Source organism: Xiphophorus maculatus, chromosome 10, assembly GCF_002775205.1.
Source record: "Xiphophorus maculatus strain JP 163 A chromosome 10, X_maculatus-5.0-male, whole genome shotgun sequence".
Lineage (NCBI taxonomy): Eukaryota > Metazoa > Chordata > Actinopteri > Cyprinodontiformes > Poeciliidae > Xiphophorus > Xiphophorus maculatus.
Window position 1 is genome coordinate 2,451,876 of NC_036452.1, and position 14,818 is coordinate 2,466,693.

Genomic DNA, 14,818 nt, shown 5'->3' on the forward strand with positions numbered 1-14,818 from the left:
ATCTTGGTTCCAACGGTTCAGCTTGGTTGATGTCTACGTCACTCATCTCGTCAAGACTTGATTAGCCACGCCCCCCGACGTCTATTGGCTCCGCCCACTTTGGGATTTTTATACAATATTTGGGGTCAGAGTTATGCTTTCACAGCAGGGTTAGTTACACTTTAACTATGGAATGTAAGGAGAATTAATTTTATTTGACATGTACAAATCTGAAATGGTTGGTGTGAATTTATCTCCAGTGGATCTGCAGCTGTTTTGTGAATAAACAGCAATAATAGCCTCCATTTTACAGTTACTCTCCACTGTGTGACATAAATCCCAGTAACACACAGTGAGGTTTGTAATTGTAACATGGAAAACGTTTGAAAAAGTTCAAGAGGTACAAAAACTTGGTGAATAAAAACTGAAACTATGAACAAAACTTCATTATTTTTGTGTTTATTTTTACAGGACTGTAAGAAAGTTCACAATCAGATGTTTAGCAATAAATAGAAAAACAGTATCAGCACAATCTCATTATTCAGTTCAAAGATAGATTTAAAAAACACACACACACACTTATAAAAAGACTTTTTCAATATTATAAACAGTCTATCCCTGAGAATAACCAACAAGTTTCCTGGTTTGCTTTTTCAAATCTGATCTGCCTTTTCCAAAGGCATTAGCAGTGGCATTTTAAAGATAAAAAATAACATCTAAATAAAAACACAAACAGGCTAAAACAGGATGTTCAAATAAAGAGAAACAGGAGCTGATGTTTAGGCCTGCTGCAATAAACAATAAATCAATTGCATGATAAATTAAAACAAACCCCTTAATTTCCATTAGCATTATTTTTCTCTTTTCTCTCTTTCTGGCTGATAAAAGTTTTCAGTTGGTGTTTAGGTCCCAACTAGCCTCTTTATTTAAGGACAATTTTGTTTGCAGAAACGTGATAATTCATCTTATTTGTTGTTTTGTTTATTTATTTTGCATATTTAAAATGTCTTCCAGTTCCAGTGTTAAATGTTTATCAGAATTTAAAGGTTACTGAACTTCAAAATGTGTCCTTGCATTATTATTATTGCCGTCATATCACTTGAAAATGGTCTTTAAACACAATATTATCGTTTATCACAATAACTTCAGGGACAATTTAGCATCTAGCAAAACGTATTGTGACAGGACTATTGATGTTAAACGTCGACTGGATCACTGCAAAATGCAAAAACAAAATAGTTTCTAGTGCAAATATCTCAGCACACTTGAAATAAAACAAAACTAACTTACAAGTAACTTTTTAGCAAGATATAGGACCTTGTTTTAATAAGTCAATAATTCCTTAATATTGATGAAAACGTTTTAGTTCCACTGGCGCCGTTACCTAGCAACCCCAGCCAAGCTCCGTCGTTACCTAGCAACCCCAGCCAAGCTCCGTCGTTACCTAGCAACCCAGTTCTCGTCCCACTGGCAGATTATTTCACTTGTAACAAGACTTTTTTCCCATCTTAAAGGGAAATTTATCTGCCAAAGGAATTAGTAATTATTCATCAATACTATCAAATTATTGACTTATTAAAACAAGTATTTTACTGAACAGTTACTTCTAAGTTGGTTTTAATCGTTTCAAGTGTACTAAGGTATTTGCAGTAGAAACTAAACCAAAAATACTTGTTAAGATTTGATGTTTTTGCAGTGTAGTGAGCATCGATCAGAGCAAACATGGCAGTAGTAGAATAAGCTTTGCAGCACAAACGCAAGCGGGTCACGTCCAGCGGCATCGTTTGCACTGATAATCCTCCGGGTCGGAGCAGCAGCTGTCGTAGTCGCTGCTCGGCGGAGTCGGCGGACAGTGGCATGCTGCGGGCCGATCCTGAGGCGCCGGCTCGGCGCAGGCACTTGGGCTGGAAGGCACGCTTGTCTGCATGCAGTCATCGTCCTCGGACGGGTCCGGGCCGCTGCTGAGGGCGAACACCCAGTCCAGTTGACTCTGCAGGACGGTGCGCAGGCCCGGCGGCAGCTGCAATGCGTCAACCACGTCAGGGCAACTGGGCAACATCTGGCGCAGCCGGGCGCAGCAGAGGTACTGCAGGGAGGTCGGCGCGTAGCAGGCGCACATCACCTTCATGCTGCTCTTAGCGGCCGTGGAACAAACCATCGGGTAGAACTTCTTGCTCTGCAGCCTGGTAGCAGCCACACCTGTTAGCATTCATTTATCTGTTTAGCTTCACAAATAATTCAGAGGAAACAAATACAGCAAAAACTGAAAGTACTGAAGTAAACAATAACTTTAATGCAGCTATGCTAACAGAACAATCAAGCTATAAAGATTATTCTTTAGACTTTTACAAATTAAGCTTTCAAATTCATTTAAAGGGGAAGCAATATGTGTTTTATAGCACAATCAAGCAACTTTGTAACTTCTTATATACTGTAGTATTTTTAGGCAAAATGCATTTTTAGGTAACAACGTTAGCATTGTTGGTGCTCACCACTGCTGAAGCAATTGAATTAAATTTGATAGATTTCTCAATAAACAAATATTAAAGCTCTAGATCTCTAGTCTTTGTTCAAATTCAAGCATTTTATCACGGTGGTGAGTTTGCTAACGCTTTGGGCCGGCTCTGCATATCGTTAAGACATGTTGTAGTTCTTAACGGGTTTGGGATGGTTATCTCTGATAAACTGAATAAAAGTGGCCCGACTACGCAACCTTGAGGAACCCCACATTTGATCTTGGTTCATAATTCAGTTTCATAAAGACAGGAACCATTTTGCTACAGCAGCAGACCGTCCCACGTGATTTATGCCATTTAAACCTTAAATCAGAGCTACAATGTATCTTCAACCGTTACCTATGCAGTGCCGATTCTTGTAGAAGGTCAAAGTGCCGTGCCAGGTGTCCAGGTGAACTCCTATGACCGAGCCTTGACCGAACCGAGGGGAAAACTTCACTTTGTCTCCTTTGTGTTGGAGCAGACCTTCAAATAAACATTATTTTTGGTTTAAAATCTGTTCATGTGGATAAAAATCCAGATATGTGAACAGGAAGAGGTTGAACCTGTGTATGAGAGGCCCCAGCTGTCCTCATCGTGGCCCAGCAGGCTGCCAAAGCTGAACTTGAACTTATCCAGGTTCACCTCAGAGGTTCCGACCCCAACCATCTGCAGAGAGCAGCCAGAAAATACATCAGTGTTCAGTGTCTTGCAAAGGTTTTCATATAGAGTCATAATATTGGGATCTAATACCTGGTATTATTAATAAGTGATCGCTGTGGTAGATTAGCTATGCTGCTATTAGCTAATCAACACAGCAGTGGTTGATTAGCTAATTTAAACACCTGCAGTAGTGATGATCTGTCAGAGTTGGTGTCGCCCTTTTTAAAGGTTTTTAATTGAACCAAAACATCTAATTCCACATCACATGTTATGGTTGTCAACGTCAAGCTAGCATAACTGACCTACTTCCCTCGCTGTTCCCTCGCTATTGTTTTCTTAGTTAAAACTTTTTCCTGACCTTGTTGTCTAGCTGTAGCAGTGTAGACAATTAGTAGCAAAGCCCTGCGTCCATTTATATTTTAAATATCAGACATACATTTATGATTTAGCGCATTATATCGACAATTTAACAACTAAAAGCTATGCTAATCATCGTTTGCTAGCAGTTTTTTGCCCTCCAGCAGGGAAATGGGGGCGGGATCGGGTCCATACACGACCCAGGTTCAGGTTTTAATGATTTAAAGAAACTGACCATGTCGGTTCCGTAGACAGGAGAAGTCATCTTCACCTCCCAGTAGTGCTGGCCCTCTGAAAGCTCCCTGTTGCCGCGGATGGCGGCCGTGCCGCAGCTGTAGTCCGAGTGGAAGCTCACCTTCCTGTCGTCGCAGCTGAGGGAGGCGCCGGACGACTTGCAGCGCTCGTCCCAAACCCAGTCAAAAACTGAGGAGAGAAGAAGAACAACGTGTTTATTCTACGAGTTCTCAAAACCAGAGCTCCACGACAACGGAGGGCTACGAATTATTTAAGACACAAATGTGCTACATTAATGAGACGAAAGCGTAACAATTTAATAAGGATTAAATTGAAACCTGGAACGATTAATCGGATTAATCGTGATTAATCAGTAACTGAAATAATCATTAGCTAATTTAGTAATCGATTAATCGCTGACAGGAAAATACATACTGAAGAACTATAATTAAGCCAGAACTGTACAAAAATATCTTATTTTTGATGAGGGAATAACATTATAACCCGACGGAAAGTTTAAAAGAGTTGATTTTACATGATACTGGACCTTTAAAAATCATAAAGTTAAATGTTAAACCATTTAAAATCTTCTAAGTTATCCATGATGAAACCCAATTTTGGGCACACTTCTGCTACTCCGCTAATAGCAGAACTATTTTTTTATTTAGCGATGTAGCATTTTTTGCTAACTTTGGAAACATTTAGAGCTCTTAAATTTCTCTAATAAGAACTAATTTACTTGGCTGTTTTGTAACTTTTCAGCAGAAAACGTTTTGACATCTGTGCTACCGGCTTGTAATAGTTATTCAAGTTAGTTAGCTGTTTATATTTATGCTTTTATTTTGAAGTCTGTTTACACAGCAGTTCCGTTTCCTCTCCTCAAATTCTCTCATCTTAAGAAACTTTATTGAGTAAATGGCAAGTGAACAACAAATGAATGAATGAATAAGTTCTACAGAAAAATATAAAACACGTGTGTGTCATTACTCAGAGATGGCAGAGTTCCCAAAAATTATACTCACATAAGAGTAGCACTACTTCAACATATATTTACTCAAGTAAAAGTAAAAAGTATTTGGTAAAAAGTTTACTCAAGTACTGAGTAATTGATCAAATTATCTTAATATTTAAAAATTACATCAGATGAACCAAAATATAAAATTAAGTGGAGATTTTGGGATTTTAAGGATCAAAATGACAATAATTCAGATAAATAACAAAAAATCAGGCAAAAGAACATTTTCCAAATCAGTTTCTCTCAATAAATAAACGCATAAAACCGTAACAGAAATTGCAGGTATGTGTCTGTGTCTGGTGAATTTTGGGTTAAAACATGTTTGTTTTTCACTCTGTGGGAAGAAAATCCAGAAATTTGACTCAAGTAGGAGCAAAGATACCTCATCATGAAATGACTCAAGTAAAAATAAAACGTACATCGTAGTAAAAATGTTCCTAAGAATAAAAAAGAACAAAACATGTAAAAAACAATACTCATGTAAAGGTAACTGACTAAATATAAGTATTTATTATTATTTGCTCGTTTCCAGCTTTGTTTACATGCTCAGTGCTGGTTTTCTGCGGTGCGGCTCACCCTGGTCCACCTCCTTGTCGTCAGCGGCCCATAAACTCGGGTTCAGCTCCTCCTGCGGCTCACAGATGGAGAACGATTCCCGCTTCCCTGGCACAGCAAAAGGCAGAACCACAACCTCAGAACCGGTTCCGACCAGCTGATCCGCCTCAGACTCCAGGTCGCCGATCTGAGAAATAAACAACACGATGTGAGTCTGAATGTGTTAGTCCCAGCAGAGCAGATTCAGGCTTGCATTTAGCATTTTTGTAATTTCGCCAAAAGGCAGGAACCAAAAGAAGAGTAAAAAACAGGTTTGTTGTGTCCCTGCAGGCTCAGGGTCCAAACCCGAACTACTGCGTAAACCTTTTAACAACAGAAACTGCAGGTGTGTGTCTGTCTGGTGAAGTTTTGGTGAAAACATGTTTGTTTTTCATTCAGTGGGAGGAAAATCCAAAAGTTTTACTCAAGCAAGAGTAGAGATACTTCATAATAAAATTATTCAAGTAAAAGTAAAAAGTACAGCACAATAAAAATATTCCGATAGTTTTTTTTTAAGTTACTCATGTAATTAAGTAAATGTAGTTACTACCCAGCTGGTGTTTAGCGGACGTGTGCCCTCCACTCTTCTTGATTGTTTTGCACAATTTTAATTTGTGCAAAAAAGCATATTTTTCAAATCCAAAAATGGAAAAGCTTAAAGAAACGTTGCATATTTAGCATGTTTTCCTCTGCTGCCTCACCTGAGTCACTGATTGGCTGTCCCACTCCTCCCTGTCGGTAGCTGTCATGACATCTGCGTCCTGCCAGGTTTCGCTCCAGGCCACATGTCGAGTTTTGCCGCTCCGGCTTCTTCTCAGCATGGCGGCTCTGCAGAAGGCCAACATAAAACCTGAGGACCAGCTGGCGGCCGAGCTGGACGCCATGTCACCTCTGACCTGCTGGCCTCTACAGACTGGGCCTCTGCAGCGGAGCTCCACCGAACCAGGACAGATACAATGTTTTGGTTTCTTCTTTTGCTTATATAAAACTTAACTTAGATATAACGGCCTGTTATGGCCACTGCAGACAGAGGAGAAAAAGAAGTGAATTTCTGCCAAAAGAAATAGTACATTTAATTTTTAAAAAATTACATTTCTGAGTTTGAAAATTCCAAACTTGCTAGAAAAACATTTAAATTTTGAGATTAATCTCAGAAATGTTCAAGAAAAAATGTGAAAATTTCAGAGTTTGAAAAGTTAAAATCTGAAATTTTGGCGTTAATCTCAGAAGTTTCTTGAAAAACACGTGGAATTTTCCGAGTTTGGAAAGACAAACATTTGCTAGAAAAAATAACAGAAGTTTTGAGGTTAAGCTAATACATTTTTAGAAAATGTGGAAATTGCTTAGTTTGAAAAGTTGGCACTTTGCTCGAAAAAAATGTAAGATTTTGAGACTAAAATTTCAAATTTTGTAAAGTCAAAAATTTACAAAAAACACTTGGAAATTTACTGGAAAAAACTTTATTTAAAAGTTGGAATTTTTTTTACTTGAAATTAAGAAATGGTTCACTGTCCTGAGCCGTATGCAACGAAATGTCTTTCTGTATACACCCTGTGCATGCAAAATGACAATAAAGTCAGTCTGAGTCTAAGTCTAAGTAATTGTTTTTCTAGAAAAATTCTAAGATTAATTTTAAAAAAAAACTCCTGAGGTTTTTCTTGCAAATTTCTGACTTTTAAAACTCAGAAATTTCCTAATTTTTCTGAAATATTTCTCAGCTTTGTCTCAAATTTCTGACTTTTCTGGCAGGAATTTATCCTCTTTTTTTATAATACGGCGTCGTATGGATGGGATTTGAAGAACAACCACGCCTGTTTTTTTCCTGAAACGTCTCACGGACCCGTCTGACGGCTCTAAGTAGGTCACCAACGCTGCCTGTTCACGTTTGGCTTTGCAGCCTTGTCCTGCAGCCAGGATGCAGCTGCAACAACACATCCCGAAATGATCCAGGCTAGTTCTCCTGTTTCTGTCCCAGTTAGCACCAGGAGGAATATCTATGCTCATGTTTAGCTAAAGAGACACCTGGAAATGTTTGGTTTTAAAATAAAACACAGATATTACGGTTCCTTCTAAAAATTACAGCCTTTTTCCATCACGTTTTGTTAAATTACAGATATTTAGTGACAAAATATTCACCTCATAGGCATAACTTCCTGAAGGACTGGGCTGGACAGTCCCCACCAATTTTTCCTGACCCTTTTTTTCTTTATGTACCTGCATCTATGTAACTCGGCAGCAGCGGCACGTTGCATTCAAAGCATTAACAGACAAGTAATGCTTTTAAAAATTCCTTTTTAAAGCGTAAATGGCAAGTCCTCCGTCAATTGAACAGACACATATCCGTAATTACAATTTTAGATATCTTGAACTTAATTATGACTAGTCAAAATTACAATTTTAGATATCTGAATTAAGAATTGCGTGGAAGCCCCTTAGTGCTGTCCAAACAGTCGCCTGCAGAATTTTATGTTTCCTGTACAAAATAGTCAGTAAATGCTACAACGTAGAAAAAGCTCAGCAATGTTGGATATGCAGAGAAAACAAACCTTCATCAACCATAAGAAAAAACTCTTTATTCATTTCCGACGAACCGAATACACTTAAAAACAGCTTTGAAAAGCTAAAAGCATTTTCAAACACTCAAATTGCCACATAAGTCAGGGACGTTTTGACTATACAGAATACATATTGAAGATATCAGTAATGTCATTCTGAATAGTCAGAGTGTTAATTTAAGATATCTTAAATAGAAAAGCTGTGTAATTCAAGGAATTCTGACTGGTCAAAATTACAATTCAAGTTATCTTTAATTTAGTTTTGTTTAGTCATTATTTGCTTTTCAGATGTCTATAATTTAGTTTTCACTAGTCAAAACTACATTTATCCAAATTTATCCAAAATTTGGATAAATTTATTATCCTAAAATAAATTTAAGATATCTTGATTTATGTTGTCATTCAAGATATCTTTAGTTAGAATTATTACTAGTCAAAGCTAAAATCAAGATATCTTGAATTTACTTTATGACTAGTCCTAATTTAATTGTAGATATCTGAAATGTGGATTTCAGATAGTCACCAATTCATTGTAGAGATTTGAATTGACGTCTCCATACAACTCAATGGTAAAACTTATGGTGAGCTTGAGATGATCGTTCATGCTTTTGTCTCATCGAGATTGGATTATTGTAACAGTCTGTTCACATGTCTTAACAAGAGGGAGTTTGCGCGTCTGCAGGTTGTACAAAACTCTGCTGCACGCCTGCTCACTCGCACTCACAGGAGGGAACATATTACACCCATCCTCAAAGGTTTGCACTGGCTGCCTGTATCTTACAGGATGCACTACAAAATCCTGGTACTGACTTTTAGAGCTCTTCATGGACAGGCGCCAGACTATATTAAGAACCTCATCCAGCCTTATGTTTCGACTAGGAGCCTCAGGTCGTCCAATCTGAACTTGCTGATGGTTCCTCGGACCCTTTTTAAGACTCGAGGAGACGGATCTTTTAAAGCTGTGGCGCCTCGCCTCTGGAATGAGCTACCTTGTACCATTCGATCTCTGGATTGTATAGACACTTTTAGGAAACAACTTAAGACCCACTTTTTTAAACTTGCTTTTTAGCTTAATACTGTGTTTTATTGTTTTGTATGTTGCTTTTAATTTATTTTATTTTTTACACTTTGTGCAGCACATTGTGACCCTGGTCTGTGAAAAGCGCTATAGAAATAAAGTTTACTTACTTACTTAAATCTGACGTCATTTCGACTAGTCAGGATGTAATTAGAGATATCTCAAATAGGTATTTTATCTAGTCAAAATATAATTAGAGATATCTTAAATCGCTAAGTCATAAAACAATTTGAGCTATCTGGAATGTAAGGGCGGCAAACCGAATGTATGTTAAAACGGCTTGCCATACCGCGCTGTTGCGGTCGGTGAAATGACGCAATCAAGCAAAGAATCTGAGAAGGAGACGCAAAGTTTTGATAATAATTGTCAACACTATGATAGCAAGATAACAAGGTCCAAAGGAATCACATGTCACAGGTCAGTAAAAAGTTTTTATTAAAAAATATATGTAAAGAAAACGGAGTTTGGTTTAGTTATGCCAACTTAACCTTTATCACCTCAGCATGCGCTGTTGCTGCGCAGTTCGGAGTATTTTGGTTCAGTTAACACAAAAATAATTCGACCCACATAAATGTTCTGACAGGTGAGCAGAAGTGCAGGTGTTTAAGATGATTAATGATCCACCGCCAGAGTTCAGGCGATCACTTCCTAATGATGCCAAATGGAAATTCAGGAGCATAAATCTGTTGTTTATTGGTTGCCATGGCAACGAGTCTGCGTGTGACGTTAAGCTGACAGGCTGAGAAAAATAATAATAATAATAATAATAATATATATATATATATATATATATATATATATATATATATATATATATATATATATATATATATATATATATATATATATATATATATATATATATATATATATATATATATATATATAACCACCTGTTTTTCTACATTTTTCCCAGGACAAATTGCATCATTTGCTCGTAGAACATGGATATTCAGAGCAACCATCAAATAGGATGAAATATTTTACTAAGTATAGAGGAGCCAAAGTTTGTTAAACTTTAAATCATTAAGTAAAATTAAATTATGGGCCATTATAAAGAGAAATTCGCTTTGTTCTCCCTTGTTTCTAGAACTGACTGATATCTTGATACTCTTGAAATAAGACAAAAATAACTTTCATGTAACTTTTCATTAAAATACAGGAGTTTGTTTTTAATGAGTAATTCCTTAATATTTATAAAAAATAAACACTAGTTCCATCGGCAGATTATTTCCCTTATTAATATCTTATTAAGTGAAATAATTTAAAATGCTTTTTCAAAATCAATATTTAAGAATGACTGACTAAACTCCAGCTCCTCTTTCTTGATAAAGTTTTTGTCTTATTTCAGGTGCACTAACATATTTGCTCCAGAAACTAGACCTAAAATACTTGGTAATATTTTTAGTTTTGCTGTTATTTCATGATTTGTGAGGAACAAAAACAGAAAATAAAACCCAACCAAGTGAATATTTTGTCGCTAAATAACAATAATTTTACAAAAAGTGATGGAAAAGTGTTTTATTTTTTTAAAGATTTTGTGTACAAGTTCAAGCAAAGCAGGACTATTTCTCTCTCTTTTTTTATATAAATCTGGAAATATTTATGCAATACTTATAAATACTTGGACTTGATGCTCCCAAATTAACATTTTATAACTAGAATTAAACACAGTACATCTGGAAATAGAAATAATAATAAAACTCCAGATATTAAGTGTTTCTAAATTAGACAGTTACTTGGTTTGACTTGGTCTGTTGATTTTGCAATAAATGTTTAAAAGGAATAAAAAGCAATGCTAATAGGAGGGTTAAATATATATAATTTTAAATCACAGTTTGCATTTATCTCACAAAAAATATTGAAAAAGAAAAAAGAAACATCGTCACTCAGTTTGGCATCTAAACTATCAGATTTCCTTTTCTTGGATTTTAAATTGGACCAAAGTTTGTTGAACTTTGTCTGCTTTAGATGCTGAACAAAGTGGTAAAAGTCCTAAAGTTTGAAAATAATTAAAGAAAAATATGAATAAATGCATCTCTGAACAAAATAACAGGAAGATTTAATTCACACATGTTTATTTCTGGGAACCAGAACTTGTGATCGTTATAATTACATGTTTATGCACAGAAACTGGACCCAGTAATGAATGCATTTATTTCGCACTGTTTCTTTAAGAAGGAGGAATTTCAACACTACCTGCGTTTCCATTTCCAAATAATTGCGCGATTTGACATTTTGAAAATGCTCACAAGAAGCAACTTCCAAAAAAAAAAAAAAAAAACAGTTTTTTGATTAAATGTTTGGGGTTTTTTTCTTTCTCAGTTGATTCCACTAAGGGGCGCTAGAAACACTTTTCGAATCGCACCTTAAGGAACCGGATGTTGGAGTTGGCGCAAACCACGAAGAAGAACGTGACAGGAAGTAGTTGGAGGAAGCTGGCGCCATGTTTTCTAATGACTTATCACGTAGACAAACATATCCAAATAAGAGGATTTTAATTGCGCATCTTATTTAATGGAAACTGCGATTACAAAAGGGTTTTTTCGACATTAGCGGAATATTGACCGTTTTTCGCTCGTCTGTAATGGAAACTGGATCATTTTTGCATCAAAGCCAAACGCAGTTCAACAACCTGCCGTAAAATTCACAGCAAGAAAATGAAATACACTGAAAAAGGCGTTTTTCTCTTTGAATGACTGTGTTTATCTGACAAAGACAAAAACTCAGATTGTGACGTTGTAAATCATTTGAATATAAACGGAAGAGCGAACGATGCGCCGAAATAACGCGGATCACTTTGAATCATTGTTTTCATTATTTTTAAAGCAGCTGCTGATTCAATCACCACAAACAGACAACTGCTGTGTTTTCTAACTCTAAAATCAAACACTTCCTGATGTATTTACCTCCACAGTCAATAACTCCTGCTTCACTGATCGGCTCCCTGCTGCTTTTATAACTTAGAACTGCAAAAACACAAAACCGTACCAACTAATTCAGTCTAAGTTTAGTGCAAATACATTTATACATTTGAAATAAGATAAAACTAACTTATAAGTCACTTTTCGACAAAAAATAGTAGCTCATTTTGAGTAAATGATTCTTTAATATTGATTAAAAAATACTACTTCCACTGGCAAATTATTTCATTTATAGCAAAATATTTTTCTATGACAGTATTAGAGCCAAACTAAGTTCATTTTAAAAATAATATCACCACAGTAAAGTCATAATAGCGTGACTTTAGTTTTACGACTTAATTGTTACATCATTATGACTTTATTCTAGAAATATTCTGACGTTATTTTCATAATGTTACGACTTTATTCTTGTAATATTTTGGCTTTGTTCTCATGCCGGTTTGTTCTTGTAATTTTTATTCTTTTTTTCCTACTATGGCCCTAATACTCTGTCACAACACATATAGGTGAAAATTTATAATATATTGATGAAAAAGTTTATTTTTCATCAATATAAAGGAATTATTAACTCAGAACAAGCTCCTATTTCTGGCTGACAACTAGAACCCTAACTAACTTACTACCTGTAAGTTAGTTTTGTCTTATTTCAAGTGTACTAAGATATTTGCAGTAGAAACTAACTGTGTAAGATGTTGTGTTTTTGCAGTGCGGCGTTGCGGTTTGGACCCGATGGCGTGTTAATGCCAGACCTGAGCAGCAGCTGTTCGCTTCCTGTCCAAGCAGGTGCAGGAGACGATTGCAGTTAATTTAGATTAGTCAGTCTAGAGCAGGTCTCCCTTTAATTGGGCCTTACCCTAAATACCGAGCCGGCACCTTGAGGTCTGAGTCAGGACAGCCTGACTCAGGTAGAGGAACGGATCCACTCAGAAACCGCAGAATGACGATATTTAAGCTGCACAGCCAAACCTTCTGTCATGTGGGACAAGGCAACAACACTACCGCGCCAAAAAATGTCAAGAAATACTAACAGAAAGATTCAAATAAAATCAAGAAATTAAAGTTGTCTGATTTTCTTCATTGTTTTTTTTTTTAACAATCCAAAAACTCTGTATTAAAAGAAATTTCATTCAGTTTTCAAATTGTTTTTCGCCTTGATTCAACAAACTTATTCTGTTGGTGCCACTTTCCTTAAAAACACCAAGATTAATAAATTAAATTGGCAGCGAAGTCAGTTTTTCAGTAAAACGTTTGACATGTTTTCTTCAACTAGAATACTACGACATAAAATATGATGTTTAATCAGGATAATAACTTTACTTGATTTTACCTAAAAACTTTGCATCAGCAGCACCTGCGATGTACAGAGATGGGCAGTAACTAGTTACATTTACTCATTTACCTGACTAATCATTTGTTAAAATTACTTTTGGGATTATCTTTACTTTCAGTAATTTTATTATTACGTATCATTTCCTTTACTTGATTAAAACTTCTGTATTTTCTACCCACTGAATGAGAAACAAACAAGTTGTAACCAGAAATCCACCAGATCAAACTCACAGCTGCAGTTTCTGAAGTTTTTATTCAAACTGATTTGGAAGAATTTTCTTCAGCCTGATTTTGTTATTTTTTGTTACTTATATTAATTATTGTCACTTTGGTTCTTAAAATACCAAAAATTTCACCAAACTTCATATTTTGGTCCACCTGGTTATGCAGTTTCTGGATATTAAGGGATTGATGATGTCATCAGTTACTCAGCCCTTTTTGCTACTTTTGAATTTTACTTGAGTAGAAACATGCTGCAGTAGTGCTGCTCTTACTTGAATATAATTTTTGGTTCTTTGCCCTCTTGTGATGGAAAAGCCTAATTTATACACCCCTGGTGTGAAGTGTTGATTTGTTTTTCTTCTTTTAGTTCCTCTATCTCAAATTGAACGCCATCAGCTGCCATGCTCCAATTCTCTTCGACAAACTCTGATCAGCTGTTTCTGAACTATAAACTCCAGATTTGTAACTTATGTGGTGAAATAACCAGCTTCAGATTCAGAAAGACTTTTATGCAGAGAGTTCCTACCTTACAGAGGTCTCCCTGAATGTTGTGCTGCAGAGGCTCATGTGGATCCCTGTCGGTGTGACAGCTGCAGCCTTCAGTCTGTCCCACTTTCTGCAGGACAGAAGTAAACAGAACCCGTCCACGCCCACACCGCGCTCCTATTGGATCAGAACCAGGCAGAGGAGGAGTTACTGTCCGTATTGACTGGACTCCTTCTTCTTCTCCTTCTTGACGTCCTCCACGTCTGACCTGCAGCTGATTCAAGGCTCGTCATGTGACGGCTGCTGACCTGAGCACTGCAGGCTGAAGAAAACTAGCAGAATAAACCAAAAACACAAAATCTTGCCAAGTATTTCTTATCTAGTTTCTGTTGCAAACATTTTAGCACATTTGAAATTAGACTAAAGTAACATAAAAGTAACTCTAGCAAGATGTAGCAGCTTGTTCTAAGTGAACAATTCCTTACTATTGGTGAAAAACGTCTAGTTCAACTGGCACCGTTACCTAGCAACGCCAGCCAAGCCCAGCCCGTCGCCTAGCAACCCAGTTCTAGTTCCACTGGCAGATTATTTACTTCTATTTACATACTACTACATACTATCTAGTTTGGTTTATTTTTGCACAATTAAAATACAGATCAAAGATACACTGCATAAACACAAAATCTGACCAAGGATTTTTTACCTACTTTCTCGCCCAAGTAACTCTGGCAAGAGTAAAATTACAATAGTACAACTTTATTCTCATAATAGAGTGATGAGTTTTCATCTGAGCACTTTAGGAGAAGATAACAAGCAAAATAACCAAAGGAAAAAAAATCTTACCAAGTAGTTTTCCTCTAGTTTCTAGTGCAAATATATTAGTACAT

General features: G+C 36.4%; 1 protein-coding gene across 2 annotated transcripts; it reads right to left on the reverse strand.

Annotated features, from left to right (window-relative positions):
• Nucleotides 1-1,400: 1,400 nt before the first annotated feature.
• LOC102231122 (SPRY domain-containing SOCS box protein 3-like) lies at nucleotides 1,401-14,061 on the reverse strand. Of its 2 annotated transcripts, XM_014474673.2 has the most exons (7): nucleotides 13,972-14,061; nucleotides 6,039-6,165; nucleotides 5,320-5,485; nucleotides 3,730-3,917; nucleotides 3,041-3,143; nucleotides 2,835-2,960; nucleotides 1,401-2,178 (listed from the first exon to the last, which is right to left on the reverse strand). In XM_014474673.2, exons 1-7 carry the CDS (start codon nucleotides 14,010-14,012, stop codon nucleotides 1,745-1,747), a joined length of 1,185 nt encoding a protein of 394 aa, XP_014330159.1. In that variant the 5' UTR covers nucleotides 14,013-14,061; the 3' UTR covers nucleotides 1,401-1,744. The 2 variants fall into 2 exon arrangements, with proteins under 2 accessions (XP_014330159.1, XP_023196762.1); XM_023340994.1 differs by lacking the exon at nucleotides 13,972-14,061 and having other exon boundaries at nucleotides 6,039-6,408.
• Nucleotides 14,062-14,818: the final 757 nt, after the last annotated feature.